General features: G+C 38.4%; 3 protein-coding genes across 5 annotated transcripts in view; all 3 read right to left on the bottom strand.

The window, feature by feature from the left end:
- LOC117425151 (cadherin-16) overlaps positions 1-2080 on the bottom strand; it is a 41948-nt gene extending 39868 nt beyond the window's left edge. For 2 of the 3 annotated variants that reach the window (XM_058993750.1, XM_058993751.1), the window contains exons 1-2: positions 1944-2075; positions 1433-1458 (exon numbers count right to left, since the gene is read on the bottom strand). The gene's annotated coding sequence lies outside the window, so the exon portion shown is untranslated. Of the gene's footprint in view, positions 1-1432; positions 1459-1943 lie in introns of all 3 variants that reach the window. The other variant, XM_058993749.1, reaches the window with a different exon arrangement.
- A 1425-nt stretch (positions 2081-3505) lies between these two features.
- LOC117425921 (GTP-binding protein RAD) lies at positions 3506-7475 on the bottom strand. The gene is made up of 5 exons (XM_034043239.3): positions 7313-7475; positions 6395-6771; positions 5670-5743; positions 5063-5267; positions 3506-4343 (listed from the first exon to the last, which is right to left on the bottom strand). Exons 1-5 carry the CDS (start codon positions 7438-7440, stop codon positions 4066-4068), a joined length of 1062 nt encoding a protein of 353 aa, XP_033899130.2. The 5' UTR covers positions 7441-7475; the 3' UTR covers positions 3506-4065.
- Positions 7476-16435: 8960 nt separating this feature from the next.
- Positions 16436-19214, bottom strand: LOC117425886 (cytosolic iron-sulfur assembly component 2B-like). The gene is made up of 5 exons (XM_034043176.3): positions 18960-19214; positions 18549-18628; positions 17461-17586; positions 17082-17127; positions 16436-16836 (listed from the first exon to the last, which is right to left on the bottom strand). The coding sequence occupies exons 1-5, from the start codon at positions 19084-19086 to the stop codon at positions 16739-16741; spliced, it is 477 nt and encodes a 158-aa protein (XP_033899067.2). The 5' UTR covers positions 19087-19214; the 3' UTR covers positions 16436-16738.
- Positions 19215-22851: the final 3637 nt, after the last annotated feature.

Genomic DNA, 22851 nt, shown 5'->3' with positions numbered 1-22851 from the left:
AACATCGCTTTGCTATAAAAGTGAATGGGCTCAAGGTCAGACTTACAGTGCAGAACTCTGTCACTTTGCAAGCATACCACAGCCTGCACCAATAATACAGCCTGTGTCACAACAACATTATCCACCACACTGACCAGAACTTAGACAACTCCATTACTGCATTTACAATTCAGTTTGTTTGCATTAACCTTCATTGTGGTTTATATGGTAAAAGCACAGAAAAGTGTAGTGAAGTGAAAGCATGGTAAAGCAATGGCAAGCATGTGTCACAAAGAAGTATGGTGAGGTATGGTCCATTCAGATTGTAGCCATAATAAAGGCATCATTATCTACAACATTACTGTGCAATTTTACAAAGGTAAACTTTTAAGGTCAGATACTATGACCTTTCAATGCATCATTGAGGCATGTTTACACACACACACACACACACACACACACACACACACACAAACCCCTCTCGCCAACCAGCAATATCAAATTGGCTTGAAAGACATAAGCCTGCATTTTACCACTGATTTCATAAGGGCTTTCTATTTCTATTCTTCCCAATTTTTAACTACAGACATAAGACGCAAAAAGAAACATTTTGATGCAACTGGATAGCATGTAAAAAATTTAATTATGAACTAAAGGATCATTTTATTGATACACAACCACCTTAAAACAAAGGAACCTCTTGTAAAGGCTTCTAAGACAGCAAGCCTTAATTTATGAGAATATAACCTTTTTAATGTGTAGACGTTAATCAGACAATGGGCTCTTTTACGATTTGAATCACAGTCCCTTAAATTTTCCATTTAAACCTTATCCATGTCATTCCCCTGCCTTAAGCTTCAGCCATTATTACTGTGACCTTGAGAGAATCTGTGATACAAGTGAACGTTGGTGAGGGTGTGGTCTTTTGCACTTATCCGACTATTAAATAACAGTGGTAAAGGGAGAATAGAGGGGTTTACAAGGTCACAGCAAGTGGTTTAGCTTCTGTCAAAAGATAGGAAAGGAAAACATCTCATTTTATTAAACAATTTATTTTCTACTAATTTATGATTAAACATAAAGCATATTAAAAAAAAATCAGTATAGCAGATCTAGGAGTAAAACATATAGCCTAACACTGAAGTCAAAGTGAATAGTACGGGTGATTTGACATTGAAGAGGCAAGTCGTTCAGAATTAACAGTACTTTATATTCATATTCAGGTACAGTATGTGAAGTCATATTATCCAAAAAGCTGCTAACATAACCTTTTTCAATAACATGTGTGGTTGTCCATTTCTGCTGAATTGGTATTATCCAGAAGGTTTCACATCCAGAAGGTTTAGAAAACAACAATGGTACATTTCTAACTAAATATAGATCATATAATACAGGTTTAAGCCCTTGCTCATTCATTTATTTTGCACTTCAAACACAAACAGTATGTTCTTACCTGTTCTTTGGGTGTCTGTAGTTCTTCTGTGGGGTGGTAGAATAGTAAAATGTAAGGCAGAACTCGTATGTGCGAAACACTTTTCTGACTTGCACGGTTAATTATTGACTTTGTAATTAAAATAGGCACTAATCGCCAACAGAGTCTGGAAGTTTAAAGCATGCTGAACATAATTAAGTTTAAAAGGACACAAAAGTTAAACAACAGGTGGTTTAGTTTTATAGAAGCCTGTGGTAATAGTTCATGAATGCACCATAGAGGTTTTCATCAAATATTGATAGGAGTTTTGAAACGTTTGGCAGTGAATACTGGATTGCAATAACATTATTTTCTCTAGTATCTTTCATCATAAATCACACATAAGTCTTATCGTGTTTAAGTCCGGGTTGAGATGTTCTCTCTCTCTCTCTCTCTCTCTCTCTCTCTCTCTCTCTCTCTCTCTCTCTCTCTCTCTCTCTCTCTCTCTCTCTCTCTCTCTGTTAGACGCATCAGAATTAGAAAAGGTTCCTACCTTTAAGTGTTTTGTGTTGTGTAGTATGGCTTGATCCAGTCACATTTTAATGTCCATGCAGTTGTGGAAACTGGTTGTTTTATACAACAGACTCTGTGATTTGTTTTGCCCTGTGATTACAAAACATGTATTCAAGGTTAGACTACTTGACTTTGTGTAAATGCTGCCACTTCCAACGGTTAGTGCAGTGTCAATGTGTTTAAATGACAAATATTTATGTTGAAAACTTACTCATGTTTATACTCTAAGACCGGTCTGGGGGAGCCATTTCACTACATATTTAACAGCTATAATACAATGAGTAAGTACATAAATACAGGGTGGTCAGTGGTTTAATTTGTGAATTTAATAATTAAGATTTGATAGCAATAAAGACTAGATGGTCCAAAGTTGTCTATGTTTGCAGTTTACCATATCATCATAGTTTTTACATTGCTTTATTATTATTATTATTATTTATTTCTTAGCAGGCACAATTGTTACAAGATATCACATTATTATTTTTACATACAATTACCCATTTATATAGTTGGGTTTTTACTGGAGCAATCTAGGTAAAGTACCTTGCTCAAGGGTACAGCAGCAGTGTCCCCCCACCTGGGATTGAACCAACAACCCTCCGGTCAAGAGAGTAGCTACTCCACACTGCTACTCCACTATTCCACACTGCTGCTCCACTACTCCACACTGCTTATCCACTACTACACACTGCTACTCCACTACTCCACACTGCTGCTCCACTACTCCACACTGCTGCCCTGTAATAGTAGTCTGGGATTTAAACCTTGCTTTCTGTGCTTCACCATGCTTTCAATGTTTTAATAATGCTTTACTACATTGTCCTACCTTTTTTCATGGTATACTGAAGCAATCATTTCATAAGTAATAAGAAATACCTGCCAAGTGTCTAAACTTCAGTGTTCCACTGTAAGTTACCAATCTTTCTATCTTTATTTTTATTTCTTTTTTTCTTACATATGTTCCCAAGTGGCAATGTTTCACAAGAAATAAAAGGGGATGATTCTTCATAGGCCATTCTATAGAGCAGGTTTCGGATTTCCCTCCAACTTCCCTAAAGGAGGCAGTAATCACTGAGGAACAGGCATATCCTTAAAGAATCCTGGATACCATGTGGGGCTTACACCCTATTGACACTGTTATGGCAGGTCATTTTTGTCAAACCCCTGTATGAGATTCATAGATTTTTTTCTTAACAATGGATGCCCAGCGGAAGTAAATCTAGGTGAGTGTGTTCTGTATACTTCCACCAGGGTGAACAGCAGTGATAGCGTGAACTAGACCTGCTGTAATTGAGACAACTACAAAGACTCAGATTGCAAGATCAAACTTTATTATAAAATATTTATGTAAACATGTAACCAACTTTAAATTGAATAATATTAAACGGAAGTGCAAATCAACCTCATTAAAACAATATTAAATCCACAATAGCTATATTTAGTTATTGCTTTTTTTTCTTATTTCCTACGTGGAGTTTTAACATCTAAATAAAATAATCAAAAGATCAACTTTCAGGTAGTAATAACCTGCCCCCCCCCCCCCCCCCCCCCCCCCCTTCCTCCCAAGCCACCCCAATACCCTCAATAATACAAGTACGAACCTGCGCACTGAATTGCACTCTTAAAGGACTGGTTAATGATGAAATTGTCAACATAGTGCCTGTAAAAAAAACTCCTAATTTGTCCTTTTAGCAAGCATGTCAATGTGATACAACAGAGTTTGCTATCTGCTTCACAGCCACCCCATCTCAGCTTCTGGGTGACCATACATTGACTTTATAAAGGGCAATAAACATTTGATATTTCTTTAAACAAGGCACAGCCTTAGCAAACACCGATCGTACGGACATGCCTTGCTGGTATGTACATCTATATACAGAGTTAGGGTTCATAAGCTGTACTTTTAAGGCAGAGAGTAAAGAAAATGTTATGAAAATAAAATTCAGTAAGCTTCATGCAGAACACTAGTTGCCTGTCAGTTTTTTTTTGTTTGTTTGTATTATTATTTCAGAATAATACAGCAATATCAGTCCTCTGGTTATTGACAAAGCTCCAAGCCTGTATCGCACAGCATCCGGTCTGGTGCAGTTTGAGTAGGGACCTCAGAGCACAGAGAGGTCATGGCAGGATTTAGACTTCTGTTTGAAGGCCATTTTCTTGTTTTTTTTGGCCACTAGCCGACCCAGGAAGCGTTTGGCCTTCTTGCCGATGCTCTCCCGTCGCTTGTTGTTGGCCATACGTCGTGCGTTGTCCTCCTTGCTGTCTTTCCTCAGGCGGATCTGCCTCACGATACCCTCAAACAGGGCCTGCACGTTGTGGTGAAGAGACGCCGACGTCTCGATGAACTTGCAGTCGAAAACCACCGCGCACGCCCTCCCCTCTGAAAAGAGAACACTAGCGATCAGTGACACGATCTTCACTCATTCATACCCTCTCATTCATTAACACCCACATTCTCCCCAAGGTGTTGCAGGCTTACTAATCACTGTTAGAGTTTGGGAATGCTACAAATAGGATTATTAGGGCTGATATGTATTCTCCTTTAACATTGTGTTTACCATTACAATTGGATTAGGACATAGTGCCCCCAGTGGTCAAATGCTGTCACTGCAAAACTGCACTTTCCAGTTAGAGGTTCTTGTCTGTGTGCATTTCTTTAAACCCACATGGAGCACATCTAAAGCAGTGGCCAGTTCAAGCAGTATCCTAATCCCAAGCAACATCACAAAGAGATGGTAGGAATGATCCTGGTATTGTGTGACTCAATATATTGCAGAACTGTGGCATACTAAAGTTTTTCAAAAAGTGTTGACTGGTGGATACAAACTTAAATAAGCCTTCTGAGACCCCCTCAGTAAGAGACGGAGAGAGACAGAAGTAAGGGAGGAAGATTTGCATTCTTTCATTCACAGTATATTAGAGACCATTTCTGCACTGGCGCCTCTGCATTTTAATATTCGTCCAGCTCCTGCACTTGTATACATAAGGCTCCCACACTTGTATATGTTATAGACTCATGTTAGCACTAAGCTGTCCTGCCTCTCTCCCTGTATGCAGAGGGCTGCTACAGTAGAAGCTGGCGAGGGCTGCAGCGCTCACCTTCCACAGAGACCTCTCGCGAGCGCACCAGGTCGCTCTTGTTTCCCACAAGGATGATGGGGATATCCTCGGACTGCCGGGCTCTCCGCAGCTGGATCCTCAACTCCGAAGCCTTCTCGAAGCTGGCCTTGTCTGTCACGGAATACACAATGATGTACGCGTCGCCCATCTTCATACACTGGTCCTGCAGCCAGCGGCTGTTGTCCTGCAAAGAATGAAAAGGAAGTGATTAGGAAGTGTGGTCATTATTATACAGCATGATACTGTATTCCTCACATCCCCTCACACTTTGATTTCACAATGTTCTTGGGACCTTTTTCTTTAGTTTTCAGTAGGACAAGTACAGGTTTAAAAACGACTGTATAATATTAAAATAAATATTTTCTCTATAGCAGTAGTACTACTACCACTACTGCCACTACTAGTTGCTACCAACACTGTGTAGGTGTATATTGTATTTTATACTGTGTGAACCAACCAATAATCATTTGAGACAGTGTAGTGATTCGATTTTTGGAGTTAGAGGAATCTGGATATGTTTTATCAGATGGTGGTTGCAAACAGCATCAGCCAGTCTAAATGACACCATTTATTGACAGAATCTTACCTGTTCCCATATATCATATAAAACAATGGAAGCTTCCTCATCATCAACAATGACTGATCTGTCGTATGTGTTTCCTGAAGGTAAAGAAAGACAGATAGGGATGCTGTCAGTGGAGGAACTTGAATTAGAATGAGCTAATGTATCAGTTATAGAAGATCATTAAGCAGCCTGCATCTGCACAAGAGCTGATAACACCTTCAGAGAAGACAGCACCAGCCCTAATCTTAAAGGGGGCTCTGTTGCATGCAAGGTAACTGCATGCGTTTATTTTTCCATTCCTTATCTTTGCTGCTGTGCTATAAATAGCATTATCTAACCTGAGGGGATGGGGCTAAATATAAACTAAGCAGGTCTCTTATCACCTTGCTACCTTCCTAGGTTTAGATAAAAACACATGAAATGTTTATTTAAGTATTGTATTAGTGTGGCATATCATGGTCTCAAAAAAGTTTATTTAGACAAACTGATAACATTTTGCAAATAGTCCAGTGCTTTATTAAAAGTACTCTGTATTTGCTGACGTATGTATACCGGTGTATTCCGTTATGCAACATGTTTACAAGTCAATTTCCAAACTTTTCGTCACTGACTTTTTTGTTGTTATCATACACAGTGGTGGGTTATATGCTATTATTCCAGAAATAACGCGCAAAAAACTAGTGTCCACTAGACTGACTAGAGCATGGAGATTTAAAAACAAAGCCAGATTAAGGTCTGTCTCTCACCTGCTTCTTCACAATCGTGGGTGTCTTCGATCCCACCGAATATCCGAGCCAGGCTGGACTTGCCCACTGCTTGCTCGCCTAAAAGCACCACTTTGTAGACTTGTCCCTCGGTGTCACTGCCGGAGGAGATGACCGAATCTGATGAGTCGGAGACCCAGCTGTCTCTGTGCTGCTCGCCGGGGCTGTATGAGGTACACCGGACCAGGTTGGACAGCTCTCCCAGCTGCAGCGTGGGCATCGCGGACTTCAGTTCCCGCTCGTCTACCGGCATGCTTCTCCTGTGCATATGCTGGTTCATTGGGAACGGCATGCTGCTCCGCCTCTTGTCCAGATTCCGCAGCCTGTCACCTTTATTCAGAGTCATCCTTTTTCTGGTACTATAAAAAATGAAGAATATAAAAAAAGTACATTTTAGCATGCCTGTCCCTTGCACAGCCTTATTCCAGATTTAATGCAACTGAAATGAAAGTCTATGAGGGACATGATAACGATACCATCATGTAGTTCAAATCATTATGTCTGCATATCTCTTTTTAAAAAAGTATTTTTAATATTATTTACACAAACCAATACTTAATAATGTACTAACCCCATGTAAACGGTCCCCTTACACACGTTTACTGTTAAACGTGTTACTGTAATAAAACTATATTTACATCACTGTTTCCAAAATACTGCATTATACAGAAGTTATTTGCAGTAAGCGATACATCTGAATGACTTTGTTTTAGCAAGCTCAATAATACACAAGTTATTGAACGTGCATGCACAACAACTTCGCAGTTTCAAAAATGCACCACGTCGGTCTATAACAAAATATCAGTCTATAATAATACAACTTTTTAAAATAGTTCATTTGAATCAAAACTGCCTGTAAAATACAGCAAAAGCAGATGAAATTCTCGATGAAAAACCTACATTTCAGAAATAAATCCTTGGATTTTCTTTCTAGGATGTATCCTTTTTTGTGTCCCTTTCAATAAAGAAATCGATGCTGTAGGTCCCGTTATATGTATTCTGTGCAGAGAGCAGAGATGTGCTGTCATCGGCTGTCGGTTTCAGTTTAGTCCAAGTGTTGCCCTGAGCCCCTATTTATCTTTCAGTCAGCAGCGTGACGTCAGCTCCAGGCAGGGTTTGCCTGGGAGAATCATATCTGTCTTAATAACAAGCGCGTTGGGACTGAGTCAGCGTAGATAGAATTTCACTGCCTTTCTCAATGAGATGCGCTTCAAAAATAGAGCTCGACCAAAGTGGAGGTAGTCTCATTTACCACACATCTCCTACTGGACCCACATCCTGGTTCGCTCATTGACTGAGTAATGATGCGCTCTCATGGTTCATTCAACCGCGTGCTCTACAAAAGCAGAACCCACTTGAGCAGTCATGGCTCAGAATGACATATTGAGTAAAACCCGTAACAATCCTGAATTTAAATCGTGAATGTAGTGATTATATGGCATTGTTTAACCCTTTATTATTTTTTTATTATGATTTTTTTCTTAGCAGACGCCCTTATCCATGGCGACTTACAATTGTTACAAGATATCACATTATTTTTTCATACAATTACATTATTTTTCTTTGTTAGGTGTTGTATTCATATATTTATAAGCCCCACTTGTATATGGAGTTTATATCACTTGTATTAAAAAAATCTGTCAAACCTCAACTACACAAGAAGTTTTTTTTTTTTTTTAAATCGTGACCCTCTTTTATGAAATTATTACTACAGTTGTCGTGTTGTTTACAGGCGTTAAAACGTGGTACGTTCTGGCCCTACACCAGTATAGTGTTATTTACAGGTATGCGATGCGCTTGCCTAAATAACTTCTGCTAAGAAAGCAGGGAAGCGCCTATTGAAATCTGGCCAGGGCCGGATTATAGACATTAGACAACAACTTTCTGACATTAAACGGGTTAAGTTTTGGAACGCATACGACATTCTGACGGTGTACCACTTCCTTACACTAGACAGGAACTGTTTTGGAAAGGCTTTACATTTAGGACTGTCCCGGTGATGGGGAATAACAGACAGGAAACTACATGTCGTATCTCGGATGCTTTTAGCCGTTAAGCCTAAGGAAAATGTTGGCTCTGCATCAAAAAAGTATTTTAGCGTGCAAATCCACCAATGCTTCTCGCCTTTCACAGCAAGAGTCACTGTTTTGAATACAGGCTAACCCCAAGAAAAATAAGTTAAACTACAATGCAATTAAACCGGATGTCCAAATTATGTCGTTGTTCTCAACTAGTATCCTGATTTTGATTCAGTTATCTGCGTGCGGTGGTTCAATATAAATGGGATATTATTACAGTTATCGCCTAATACAACTGCGATAGAGTCTGCAGGAGATTTCCCCTACACATTTTTAATTCTTTTTTTTGTTTGTTCTCTAAGTGAAATTCATATAATTTTTTTTTAAAAAACTGGAGACTGCGAATTATTTGAGTGAAATATAATCCCAATATTATGTATTCCAGATGTCGTATATGGCAAAGTTTGTTAATTCTGAATACTGGACAAAGAAATATTCAAATGTCCCTAGCCATTTTATTCCTGGCGGTGTCCTCTACCCAAGAACATCAAATGTGTTTGTTTAGCGTTCTCGCAAATTTACATCCACCCTGCTGTTATTTCGTGCTCCCTTTGATTGCACTCACGCTGCGGTTGGGTTTGACTTGACCCGTGTTATTTATTATTATTAGTATTTATCTGATGAATCGTCAGGAATACTTGATGCATGTGCCTCAGGCAACCAGTTAACAAAAAATAACTGTTAAAGTCTATATCCGCAGACTGAGGGTATTGTGGGAGATGTACCTGCCGTTCTGACATATCTGCGTAGTAGGAAAGACCATATGGACTTCCCAAGTGCAATGTATACAGACAATCAACAGAATCTTTGTGCAATGTCGCCATCTGCTGGCTACAAGTAACAACTACAGACAAGGCTTGTCAGCAAGAATCCCATTAATTAGTATTAGATGGTAATCTAGCTCCTGTTTGTTTTTAAATAAGCACAATACACCGTATTCTATATTACATGAACTAGTTATTATTATTAATATTATTATTTTCTGTTATCAATAGAAACATTATAGATCATTGCAAATGCAATTACAAGCACACTAATTGTTTTTTCCAATATCCAATTTATCCCACGTGAAGTAAAGTGATCGGTTGGTCCAAGATGTGAATCAATTGCTGCATTGTTCTGCATCTGCGTGTGTTCTGCCCAGTCCCTACCTGTGTTGAGAAATGCAATTGGTCATAGCTGCTACACCTTTTAACCAGCAGGCGGCTTAACGCTGGGGTTTCTGTTAAAGAGAACTTCACACGGCAGCGACAGCAGGCGCTTGTAACCTGTTAATGGAATGGATAGTTTTGTAACACAGAAGACAGAGCCGAGGACAGATGACCGTGAGTGTGATTTGTTATATTCAGTTCTGTTCAGAAGGTTTATTCTATCGGGGCCCCATGTGTGTTTGCTCTCCACTATACTGTATATTTAAACACAGTGGCTGTAAAATAGCCCAGAGCAAATAGTTGTGATCCAATACAGGTGCAGGCTATCACCAGCTTCGTTCTTATGGCAACAAGGGCAGGCTACAATATAACAGGTCAATACAAAGGGGCATGCTTATCATACGGGTAACATTAAGAAGTAATGTCAATGTGTGTTCTTGATAACATTCAAAACTGGTGTCATAGCAGCAGTGTGGAGTAGTGGTTAGGACTTTGGACTCTTGACTGGAGGGTTGTGGGTTCAATCCCAGGTGGGGGGACACTGCTGCTGTACCCTTGAGCAAGGTACTTTACCTAGATTGCTCCAGTAAAAACCCAACTGTATAAATGGGTAATTGTATGTAAAAATAAAAATGTGGTATCTTGTAACAATTGTAAGTCGCCCTGGGTAAGGGTGTCTGCTAAGAAATAAATAATAATAGTAACTGTGCTGAAACCTTGCACAGTTGATTTCAGGATTGGAGCAAGCACACAAAAATGTATAAAAGAAGTTGATTTCCATAGGACGGAAGGAGGCTGATTCTGCATGGGTTGTTGCATTTGCATAAGTTGAATGTAAAGTATTTTGAGAAGCTTTTCTATAAGTGATGTACTAGTGGGGTTTATGCTAAAAAAGCAAATGGTCATTAGTGTGGTCTGTTTGTCTGGCATAGCTGTAAAGCCTTGTCACACAGGCACAATCCCTTAAATAATGTCTGCTCTTCAGTTAAAGAAGCTCAGGACTGATTTACACCTCTGGGCCTGGCTCGGTTGCTATTGACCAAAACAATAGTCTCTGCTCTCCACCCCCCTCACAAAGTGAGTGATTCTTTGGGAGCAACTTAACCTTCCCATAAATACAATGTATGGTTCTATTTGTATTCAGCTTGCAGCACTGCAGAGGAGTCTTTTCAATTTTACACAAGTGACCTTTACAGCTGCATTTTAATTTAGGGTGTTTCACTGGTACAGTATCTGGTTGCATTATTTCATGTTTACTGGTTAGCCTTGAGAGCACGCTTAGCTAATACTGTAGAACCTCAACAGTCAACACTCACGATGGACAGTCTGTCAGTGACTTTGTTTGCATGCATGTGCCAACATGTTTCAGTTTCTCCTCCTCCAGGTTCCTGTGGCTGTATCTATGGCACTCGGTCTGCTTGTGTGCACATCGCTGTTAACCTCCCTTGTAAAAATCTAAGCTTAAATATTTCACGATGAAAATAACTCCAGTCCCTCAGCAGAAAAGATCCTGGGAATCGTTGATAATTGCTATGAACTCTCACAAATGTAAAAGTTGAAAACTTCCTGTACTTTCTACTGTATTACATAAATGGAAATCTATATATGGTAACTAACTTTGTGTTGCAGGCCTTCAATTTAGGACTTTTTAAAGCCATTTTTATTTGATGTTCCCGTTCTTTTCCATTGGTGCCTTATGCACTTCTCCAAACTTTTATACAGTAATATAATTATATCCTGTAGACCTTTGGACTTGCATATGGGTAAATCCATATATATGTTTATTTTCAGTGCATAATCTTTTAAAACCCTTATGAGTGTGTGCACTGGTCTTATTTAGTAAAGCAACATTCCTGGGGGAAAACAGAATATAACTGGGAAATGAAAGAGAGATCAAAAAGGCAAGTTGTTCAGTGTCAACATCTAGTTTAATTTTTGGTTTAAAATCATGATCTGACAACCAATCTTATCTCAGAAACAAAAGGGTCACAGGAGCAAAGCAAAGAAGAAATGGTATGGGCTAGTTTCTCTGTAATTCTAATGAAGTGACATTTTTCTCCCTTATTCAACAATGAATCTCTTAGAAGTGTTAACAGACTACACACAGCCAAATCTCCAGGGGCCGTTGAAAACAAGAATTTAAAGAAAAGAAACAGACAGCAACTGTAAAGGTTACAGTTAGTTTAAACTTTATGAACTTCAGTCCTTAAACCATAAAATCTTTAACAAGAGGTCTTTGTGTAAGACCGTAGAATTCCCTGCTCACACACACGTTGTCCTTCATGAATCCCAGGCCTGGCAGATCTTTTCCATTGTGCTCCACAAGTTTAAAGAGTGCTGATTTATACCCCTTCTTTGCAATGCCAGGCAACAGTGAAACCGCAGATCTGCTTGACAGTCACCCAGACTTCAGCTACGGGCATGTCCTACGACTGCTGTACTCCCTCCGGCCCGAGATGCGCCTGCTCGCTGGCATCGCCATAGCGACCTTCACCTTCAACAGCGTAACCCGGCAGCGGGCGATGGCAGAGTCCGGGGGTGTGCGCTGGCACAACTTTCAGCCCTTCCTGCGCTGTGCCTCCTCTCGTTTTCAGTGCAGGCTGGAGCACATTTACATTTAAATGCCCATGACAATGCTGAGTCTCTCCACCTCCCCTTTATCCCAAACCCCCTCATCCTCAGCCACTGAGAAGCCTTGTAGCAAATTGAAATCTGCAGTAGTGAACTGAAATTTACTTTGCTCATATGTGGACACATTGAATATATTTTGTATTGTAGTTGTGGAGTTGAATGGTAGTAGATTAGCCTGCTAATTAATTCTAGACTGCTCTTATTTCTAAGTGATGTGACTATTTGAATACCAGAAGTAATATTTTAGCCAGCCATGCTTGCACCTTCGATCTGAATTCAGTCCTGAGACCTTTCATAGAACCAGTCCCATAAAAAAAATAAAATAAAAAAAAATGATGGAATGTTTTTCATGTTGGGAGGTCATATGGAAATTAGTGGTGTTTTGCATTTTATTCTGTGCAACTGAAATCAAATCCTAGCCACAGTTATTGATGTTGATTTGTTAAGAGTAACGCTGCCTAGAAATAGTTTCCTATTTTTAGAAACTGCAACATTTTTTTTTTTTCTTGCAATACAAAACTGCCTGTCATTGTACAAAAAGGGAATACATTGGTAAGGTGTCCTGTTCCAGCCTCTCAATCTCTGGTGAATTATTCATGCAAAGAAACCATGGAAGTGGCTTTGTTGTTATAAAATCGATAAGGGGGGAGGGGGGGGGGAATCTGTTGTTTCTAACAGAAATAGCAAGATATCATTTTGTTGATCAATAATAAGGATGCATTCTGAGGCTTTAAAGACCTGTCTGCTTAAAAGGGGTCAGTGAACCAGACCCAGGTCAAACTAGCCACAACTTACTTTCTAAAAGGAAGTACTGTTTCCAGACTAATGATAATTGTCAGGCTTCTTTGTTCAGATATGTAATTCCTTCCATGTTTAAATTGATTGTAGCTAACAAAATAAGTTGTTAAATCTTACATGTTGTGCAGTTTCGAAAGAAAAGTGTTGACGTGATTCATTCTGATTTCATCATTTCTGAAATACACTTCAGCAGGTTGAGAGGCTGCTTCTTGTATTTCAGTGCATGATGGCTCAGCAGAAATTGAATGACCCTTTTCCTCTTTTTGTGTGGTTCTGTCTCAAAATATCCCTGACAATCAATCTGCTTCAGCATGCGCCCTGGCGATTCAAACCATCGTGGGCACCCTGGAACACTCTCAATCCAAACCCATCCTGGCACTGGCAGCAGACTGTGTGGGGTGCCTGGCACACACACGAGCTGGTGCAGTAAACTGGGAATAGCATTGCTCTAAGAGGAAAATAATATCGGTACTCTCATAGTCAAAACACCACAGGCACAATATCTGGACAATTGCAATAAGAGCCACTTAGAATGATTTCAAACATCACAAAAAAGGTAGAGGAATAGTAAAAATAAAAAATAACCTAGGTAATCGCAATTTGAGGCTATTTACTCTTTAGTATTGATTTTAGGTAATTTAAGAATAGGACGACATCACATGTGATCTCTTCTGATATAAATGTGTTACACCCGTTAAAAAGAGAGAAGTCTCTTTGCCTTCTCCAAATGAGTTTCGGAAAAGAATTCCATACTGTAGAAAAGACAGCGCTCCACTTGGATCACTCGGGTACCTGCTGCTTTGGGCAATGATAAAGGGAAGCCTGTTCTTGTTGCATATTTAGTACCGTTTCTAAGACAATACTGCCACCTGCTGAATATTAGTGTGAAGTGCTCTAATCCTGCAAAAAATAGCTTCATTACCAGAGTATTGCTTATTACTAAAATGAAAATGTTTGATCTAATTTCATACATTTAAATTATTATTATTATTATTATTATTATTATTATTATTATTATTATTATTATAGAAGATTAGCTACAAAATGTGTTTTTTCAAACAGACCGATTTATACTTGTAGTTAAAGAGCAGCTTGGTAAAGATATCAGTTATCTCAGCTCATGTATTCTTGTTTCGAATCCCTTTATCCCCATATCATTTTCTGTTTCAATCATCACATCCTGGTGCCTTTTTGTTTGAGAGTCCTCGTGTGGCTTTAGAACCAGAGATGTATTTGGCTGAATGCAAAAAACAAGGATATGATTGGAACAACGACCTTTGATGTGTGTGTGCAGGTGCATTACCTGTATAATCCAGGAGGGGGTGCTGGGAAGGTTGTTCTTATAACATGTTGTGAGGCATAGCTGGTGCAATACCTGGCCAAACCAAAGCAGCATCCAACTGACAGAGCAGGTGCATGCTGGAAAATGTAAAGGTTTTATTAACTACAGCACAATTTGTTTCTGAGTTGGCCCAGTAGTTAATGTTTTTTTTATTATTATTATTTTATTTTAAATTTGATATGGAAATATTTTCATAACAGGCATATACAGAACATTTGTTTTTGGCTATGCAAAGGAAAAGACCATCATACCACATACTGTAAATGCTCTGTAAATTAAATATTTGATCCAAAAAGAGTTTAGCAGAGGATGGTTTCAATCCATCAACCTCTGGGTTATGGGCCCAGCACGCTACCGCTGCGCCACTCTGCTCCATGCAGAGAAAGGCAGGAATCAAACTCTTTAACCTGCTATTGCTACTCATTGGATTACAAACAGCTTCAGTGATGTACTATACTTTAAAAGAAGGTCACTTACAAGCCTATACTGCCCTGCCAGCTAGCAGAAGTCCATTTTACATTGGGAAAGATTTAGCTCCTGTTTCTTCTAAAATGAAAACTAAAATAATACAACTTTTGAAATGACTATCAGTATGTTTATTTAGAAGTGCCTGTATACACTTTAGTTGCTTCCTACCTCTACCATTACCGGTTTGTTTTACCTGTTACATAAAAAATGATTTGCCATCAGCTTAAGTTCCTTGACAAAAAAATGAAACAATTATTAAATTATCTGTGTTATGGTCACATTTGTCAGGACAGAACACTTTATAAAGATCAGATCTATCAAAAGGTCAGGGTGTCTTTAAAAGTGGTGGGCGCATTCAGATGTATTCAACATAAGATAACTCCGACACAGCAATGTTGTATCAGACATACTTCGCAAAAGCATTGTGTAAAAAGTAAGAATAAAGAGATAACTGTCAACAAAAAAAGTCTTGCTCAGTAAGAAACGTTTTTTGTACAAGAGGACCACAAGTAGAATCAAGATATGTAGTAGTGCAATTGATGAGGTGATATTTTCTACCCATTTCTCTTCGTTCAATGACTCAGGACATGGGACAGCCTTTCCACACTCAGATGAGCTGTAGCGCAGGACAGGCATTGTTGAGAGGAGTTTGGATGGACTCTCCTGATCCTCCACACAGACACACAGCACCTGGAAGACATGACGTCTCTCTGAGACAACACGTCACAGCAGAGGAGTAACAATACTCTCCAGAACACGAGACCATTCAGCTACAGGAAATGGAAAAATACTCCCATTGCATAGCATTTTGAGCTTGCCCTTTTACTGCAAGCTTTACTAGACAGCCCTAGTGACACACCGCAATGCTGCTTCCACACTCCATGAACAGAGCCTTCACATCTCTCCAAAGCCAAATAGGAAAGCTCTTTCAAAACTTCTTATAAAATTTTAATAAAGAATATGTTTCTGTATCTATTATTATACAATAATATATTCTCTTGAGAAATACTTTTCAGAGTTCCTGTCATTCCATTCCACATTTACTTCAAGTGTATTATTGTTCTATTCTTATACTAGCAACTCAGAACAGATTAATGTAACGGATACAGAAATCGAGGACCCTCTTCACAAAACTCATGCGTCCTGTAAAGCTTGCTTGGTATTCATAAACCCTTTCACAGCTATATTTAACACTACCTTTCATAAACCCTTTCATAGCTGTATTTAACACTACCTTTCATAAACCCTTTCACAGCTGTATTTAACACTACCTTTCATAAACCCTTTCACAGCTGTATTTAACACTACCTTTCATAAACCCTTTCACAGCTGTATTTAACACTACCTTTCATAAACCCTTTCACAGCTGTATTTAACATTACCTTTCATAAACCCTTTCACAGCTGTATTTAACACTACCTTTCATAAACCCTTTCACAGCTGTATTTAACACTACCTTTCTTTCATAAACCCTTTCACAGCTGTATTTAACACTATCTTACCTCATAGAGAATGTTAACAAATGAAGTGTGATTGAAAGCAGTACCCAGTGATAGAGATTTAAACAGTTTTATTTACCTCCTACAGTTAACCTAATAAAGAACCATCTTTACAATGTACTTATTTGTTCCCTTATAATAAAAAAAGGATAAAACATTAGTTAATATAAATACTTAATTCAAACTTTTTGACATTTTTGTTTTTAAATCAAAATGCATGCACAAGAGTTTGTAGTGGATATATGAAATGTATCCAGTGTTTCAGCTTTGCTTTGTTTACTTTGGTTTTGAAACTGATATAGCTTGCACTGCGGTCGCGTTGGACAATTTGCTTTAGGGTCTGGTATAGTTGAATCTGGTTAAGTTCTGGATGACAAACACTGGTTCACAACTTCCAGCAGGTGGGAGTTCTCCAAAGCCGCCGCCACTCTTTCTTTATCCCCCAGCTGTTTGTTAACTGAAAGAAAAGGAACCACTGCATTAAATCCAGTATTTCATTTTTACTATAAACATTTACTGTACAAAATGTACTTTTTACAAGCAGGGCAGGCACTGACTTAAATTGGTTAGCAAATACTTGGGGAAACCAAAGAAACCATATATTGCAGGCTAACCATGTCGAGAAATGTGAGGCTCATATTTATTTATTGGGATTGCCCCATCCTCTAGCAAATGTCCAAAAAAAAAAAAAAAAATACTTACCTGCTTGTTCAGAGGCATGGGCACCAGGAGTAATGTGCACATCAATCTATATAAAAGTCAAACAAATTACTAGCGATAACAATAATGAAAATAAATATTATTAACCATGCCACTGAATCTCTCTGTATATGCATTCACCATGTTAAATCAGCTGATAAACTTGTAATCAAGTTATGTATATGTTGTATACATTATTCTCAACCAGGAAGCAGTGGACTTTTAGAAATGCACGGATAATATTTTGGGGTACACCATCACTTGTGAGACTGCTTATTCAATAAAATATTAGGCATATTTGAAAATGGGACATTTATTTGTTCAGGATACTTATTTGGAAAGAGGTCTGATATTATTTGTTTATTTTTAAAAACACACCCACCTTGAACCTCTCAGGTAAAGATCGAAGCAGCTTTACTTTAATAGATAACCCAATCAGGGTGGCCATGCTGCAGTGAGGGATTGTGGGCGTGAACTCCACTGACACTGTGCTGTCATCATCACTCACCTAGTGAAAAAAACAAACACATTTTTATTATTATTATTTTTTTTAAGTTCAAATTTTGCAACCATGATCTTTTCTATCTACTTGGTTGAGAGAATAGTTCTACTAGGTTATAGGTTGCATTGTCAACTGTCTTTATATTCCATTTCAAATTTTCTTTGCTGTAAACTTCGTCAATGTTTTCTATACTCTTAAAGTAATCTACTTGATATAAACCTGGTCTGGGATTTTATAAATCTGCCGGGGTACCTCGCAAGAGGCTAATGAATAAAACCCCCCACCCAAATTCAAAATCCTTATCTTTGCTCAAGATTATCACCCCTACAGACCTGTGATGTTCTTTCGATAGCACAAAAACTCAAGGCCAAGAATTTATGATTAGCAACTTGGATATGTCTTGCTATGGCCTAGGGATGCCTGGGGTTACATCTTCGGATTGCACTTTTATGTTCACTGATGCGTCTCGGAGGCTGACGATTAGTTTTGCATATATATTTGCAAGGACATGCAATAAGATAAATAACATTATTCCAAAGCAAGTCGTGCATCTTGTTTTTTTAGTAACGGAGCTCATGACGGTGTCGGTTTTAATGGCGTTCTCGCAAGCCGCAACAAGGGACACAGTCAGAAACACCATCCAGTCTTGCCTGCTTTGTATTGACAGTTGCACAAGTATCAGCATGAACCAAAACATCTTATCTGATGTATAAATAAAAATAACCATGTTTTTGCATCGAAGGCTTTTTGGAGTGAGATTTGGCCTGGGCTAATGATGTTTACCCACTCTGGACTGAATACTGGGGTGAGAATTATTAGGGTGGAATGAGGATAAAAGCCTATAACACCTGCCAGAGCAAAAGTTTAAACTGCAAAAACAGTACTGACATTTCAGTAGTATTGCGGTGTACTCCACAGCTAGTTCAGAACACGTTTAAAAGTTACAAAGAAAATACAAAAACACTTACCCGAACTCGCACTTGTTCAACAACGTTTAATTCTTCCAGTGACAGTGGATGTTCTGGATCGTTAATCGTCCTGATCAAATGTAACAAGTCAAGGAGAACGTTTTGCAACAGAGCCTCTGAATTATATCGATAACATATCACTGTATATAATATATAATTATCATAGTATTTTAATTTACCACCGTCTAGTGTGCGGCTACTGTGCACTGCTATTCTCTTCATTTACACGGCATATGGATTAGACGAACATTATTACTTATATATATATATATATATATATATATATATATATATATATATATATATATATAACTTGTGCACTCTTGAAAGTTCTACATAACTGTGAAGAACGACATTCTGCTGCATGTAGCTCTGCACAGCATCGCAACAAATAAAAACAAACAAGGATATCGAAAATCTCTCTGTCGTCTATCGGGTCAGCAAACTCCTCATCCTCCTCTTCTGTGGTGAGTTGTCTCTCCCCGGATCGCTGGAAGATCAACGGGTTCGCATTTTCTAATCGCGTCCCTCCTTCCATCTATTAAAATGCCGTAAACAAATGTGTAAAATAAAGGCAATCTCAGCGTGGAAGTTGTGGCTCTGGAAACATTCCTCTCCTACTTCCGGGGAGGTATCCTGAGTGGTTCACCTTCTTTACTACAGAAAGCCAAAAGGCACATAATGCACAACGCTGTCTGCGTATCGGTAAGTGTTGCGCATTCCATCTGTGAGATATGATAAGCGACACCTACAGTACATGTATATTTACTCATTTTGTTCGAATATTTTCACAAACATACCCGAGCTCCTTATCTATTCATGTTTTTGATTTTTATTGCCCATTCCCCCTTCTGTTCCTTATCCATTAATTGATTTTGTGTAAAGTCGAACCCAATCTTCCAGATTTTTTTTAATATGCCGGTACCTCTTTTCCGTTCATAAAATGAAAATGGCAATTCTCACAAAGCCCATCCTTATGTATATTTATTTTGAAAATAAATTTATGATAAAGACATGTGAAGTCTCACGCATTCCGCGTCATACTAACCCATCAGATCACAAAATTAATTGGCTATAACTCCTTTACATGTGTAGTAAATGTGATGCTGTTTATATACATCACATCTTTGATCTGTAAAGTACATCCTTTCTGGTTTGAATTGCGACCTTACCTTTTATAGTGTTTGCAGTCACTCTGAGTGATTCTTATTGTGTTTTTTTAAAAGGTTTATCATTAGTGTGTGTTAAGATTCTTTCACCTGAGTTCACAAGCTTACCTTCAGTTCTTGTTGTCTGCCATACAGCAGATATATAACCTTGACTAAATCAGCCTGTGCTGTCTAGGGATCTCCTTCTTTGGGCGCAGTTTCCTTTTGTTTTGCTGGCAATAGCCTTGAAAAAGATTTCCACAGTATTTTTGAAGTTATACAGACACATCAAGAGATAAAGAATAAAAAGACAAGATTTTAGAATCTCTCAGAATTACTGCAAATGCCATACAAGAGTAAGGTGACAGTATAAAAAAAAGGTACGAACATTAAAATGTTTAAACTGACCAGAAACAGAGACAAAAGGAATACCAACTGAAATGACATTTTGAAGGAGACAATGCTGCTATTCTGTAGATTCGGTTCTTCTTGAGCGAGTCAATGCTGCGTTCAGCCTTTTTATAAAGCCTTTTTATTTATTTATTTTTTTATGTCATTACATGAATCTGTGCTGTGGATGTAGGTCATGGGGATTCACTTTAGCATAAATCCGACAGCTGGAACAGGAAATTCACAGCTGTACTGGGAACTAGATGTTACTAACATACTTAATACCGTACTGTGTTATGATAAAAAATATAAGAGTTCATTTTCTGTTTATTTTTCTTGACATAACATTCCCCCCACTGCAATAATTGTGAAATCGTGAGCGCTCTGAGTATGGAAAGGTTGACCGGAGTACAATTCAGCTGTAAGAAGGACAGTCAGTAATACAAACACTACTTCCCCCATGAAACAGTGATTAACCTCAGAGCTACATACATTCAGGGACAGGGAATTTCCAGACTGCGGCACTATCCTAGCCCTGGGGCCTGCTTCATGCAAATGATGAATCCAGTACTTCAAAGTATTCGGGACCCTCTGGGCCTCACCTAAATGACAGGATCCTCCCCTTCTTTGGAAGGATTGTCCCTGGAATTCCAGTAATTTGATGCCTCGCCTGACAACTGCTTTCTTTGTGCACACCTGAAACTGTTTGTTTGGAAGTTATATAGACATTTAATCCTCTGTAGACTTATTTTTCATGACAACATTCAGCTGTTGTTCGAATTAATAAAGTACATTATTTGGCTGGCAGCTTTTTAATTTTTTATAACAAATTAATATAAAAAAAAATAGAACAAATACATTTGTAATACTTATTTTTAATTTCTAGGCCCTTTTTAGTTTTGTGCACTACATTATTTCAATGTGGCAACTGTCCATGTGACGCATGCTTAAAAACAGTCATTGTTTTGATGCATTAAAATCCTTTAAATAATCAATACATAGAAATTATACTTATTTGTTCTGCCTGCAGGGAAAAAGCATAAGTGTTTCCATGGGTTAATACATGAGAACCCTCAGCCTAATGCAAAGAAGTTGTGTGTTTTAGAAAAATTCCAATGTGACCTCTATTGAGTTGGGAGATCTGTTGCTTTCTGTGGAGATACCAAGAGCAGGCAAGTCTGTTAATTGAGGATCATGAAAGACTGGTAACACCTGTTCCAGTCCCAAGACACTGCATACATTAAAGACAAAAGTGGTTCCTCTTAAAATCAGTGCAATCCAATTGAATTTAATGTCCATTCTCCAAACTACACATTTACCAAGGTAAACTTTTACAAGGACGGCATATGAAAATGTACAAATTGATATATATTGTTGTATGGAAAACAACTGATACTATTGTGTAATTATGTGTTTTTTAAAAGCCTTTTTCTCCTGTTCTCAAGTCACCGCCTGCACTTAACAATGTTGCTGTAACTTCATTCTCATAAACAGAAGCCTGAGTCCACACAGATCCATTACAGACCTGAGAAATGCTTTTGAAAAGTGCTGTGCCAGTTGTTAAGAACAAGGATTGAAACAGCTACTTTCTCACAGTTCTGCATGCCATTAAGATTCATCAGCTCGACTTATCTGAATCGTACACCGCAATAAAAACTGGACTTTGTTCTCTTGTATAATAATAGCATTATTACTATGGCTAGTCATACATCTGTCTGAAGAAACCTATTTAAATTGCTTACGAATAGCGGTTTTACATATTAAAAATATATTAAAAAGTTGTCTGTCCCTTCAATTGCTATTGATACATTGCAATATAGAACTATTGCCAGATTTGATTAAAATAGTTCTTGTATCCCCGTGCGAGTGTCTTAACCACTGTACAAATGTCTCAGACCAGTTTACCCAGTTCCCTAAATCACATTTTGTTTTTTTTCTGTAACAGTACTAAAACATCATTGACAAATGTCTTTTTCTGACACTTTTGTAAAAACATGTTTGTCTCCTCCACTACAAAAGTTTATTTTGATTTACCTACATTTCATGAGGAGTGTTTAAGTTGCGGCTACAATGTGATTGGAATTCAGACAGTGTCTGAGCCATGACACCAATGGAACTGCCAGTGACATCTTCTCCAATACAAAGGCTCAGGATTGATCAGTCAAAGTGTCTCTATAGTAGCAGAAGTCAGTGCCATCCAGTGCACAGACGTGTATTGCTAGCAACACAAAAATAAACTTGATCCTTTCTACCTGTTTACGAGACTCTTCTTTGTATAAATGGGTTACCTATGTCTATGCAAGCAACTAGAACAGAACAGCAGATCCTAAACTCAACTCAAAACGCACAATATTGCAAACATCATAAAATGATAAAGGGGGTAGAAAAAAAGAGACTTTGAAATTGTATTTTGAAGTTACTTATTCTTTAACCATTGTTCGTGGGTAGGGAATAGTGCTGCCTTACTGGCAGGACAGGTGACGGCATTAACATGAATCCCATTGTGGGTAGATTGATTAACTGTAGGTCTGTTAGCGTTGCATGGATGACATAACATCAAAAAAGTGTTTCAGTCTGACTGGAATTTTTCTTTTTCTTTTTATGGAAGAACAGAAATTGAGGTGACGATTGCCAATGATAGCCCGGGGGCTATGACCGGAATTATTGCGATACAGCTTCATAGCAAGTCCAAACGCATTCAGCGCTGTTGGAGAAAGCCAGATTCCTGTGAATAAATATTCAACAAAAAAGAAGGCAGTGACACA

Source organism: Acipenser ruthenus, chromosome 20, assembly GCF_902713425.1.
Source record: "Acipenser ruthenus chromosome 20, fAciRut3.2 maternal haplotype, whole genome shotgun sequence".
Classification (NCBI taxonomy): Eukaryota; Metazoa; Chordata; class Actinopteri; order Acipenseriformes; family Acipenseridae; genus Acipenser; species Acipenser ruthenus.
The sequence above is the reverse complement of the archived record's forward strand: the minus strand, read 5'-3'. Positions and strand labels throughout refer to the sequence as shown.

Excerpts from the sequence above, each read along its gene's own strand:
- LOC117425886 (XM_034043176.3), bottom strand. The coding sequence starts at position 19,086 with ATGGAAGGAGGGACGCGATTAGAAAATGCGAACCCGTTGATCTTCCAG. Across the intron at positions 18,629-18,959 it reads AGACGACAGAGAGATTTTCG|ATTTGATCAGGACGATTAAC; the intron begins ATATCCTTGTTT and ends TTGACTTGTTAC. Across the intron at positions 16,837-17,081 it reads CCATGCCTCTGAACAAGCAG|TTAACAAACAGCTGGGGGAT; the intron begins GTAAGTATTTTT and ends CTTTTCTTTCAG.
- LOC117425921 (XM_034043239.3), bottom strand. The coding sequence starts at position 7,440 with ATGACAGCACATCTCTGCTCTCTGCACAGAATACATATAACGGGACCT. Across the intron at positions 5,744-6,394 it reads CCACGATTGTGAAGAAGCAG|GAAACACATACGACAGATCA; the intron begins GTGAGAGACAGA and ends CTTTACCTTCAG. Across the intron at positions 4,344-5,062 it reads GCGAGAGGTCTCTGTGGAAG|AGGGGAGGGCGTGCGCGGTG; the intron begins GTGAGCGCTGCA and ends TTCTCTTTTCAG.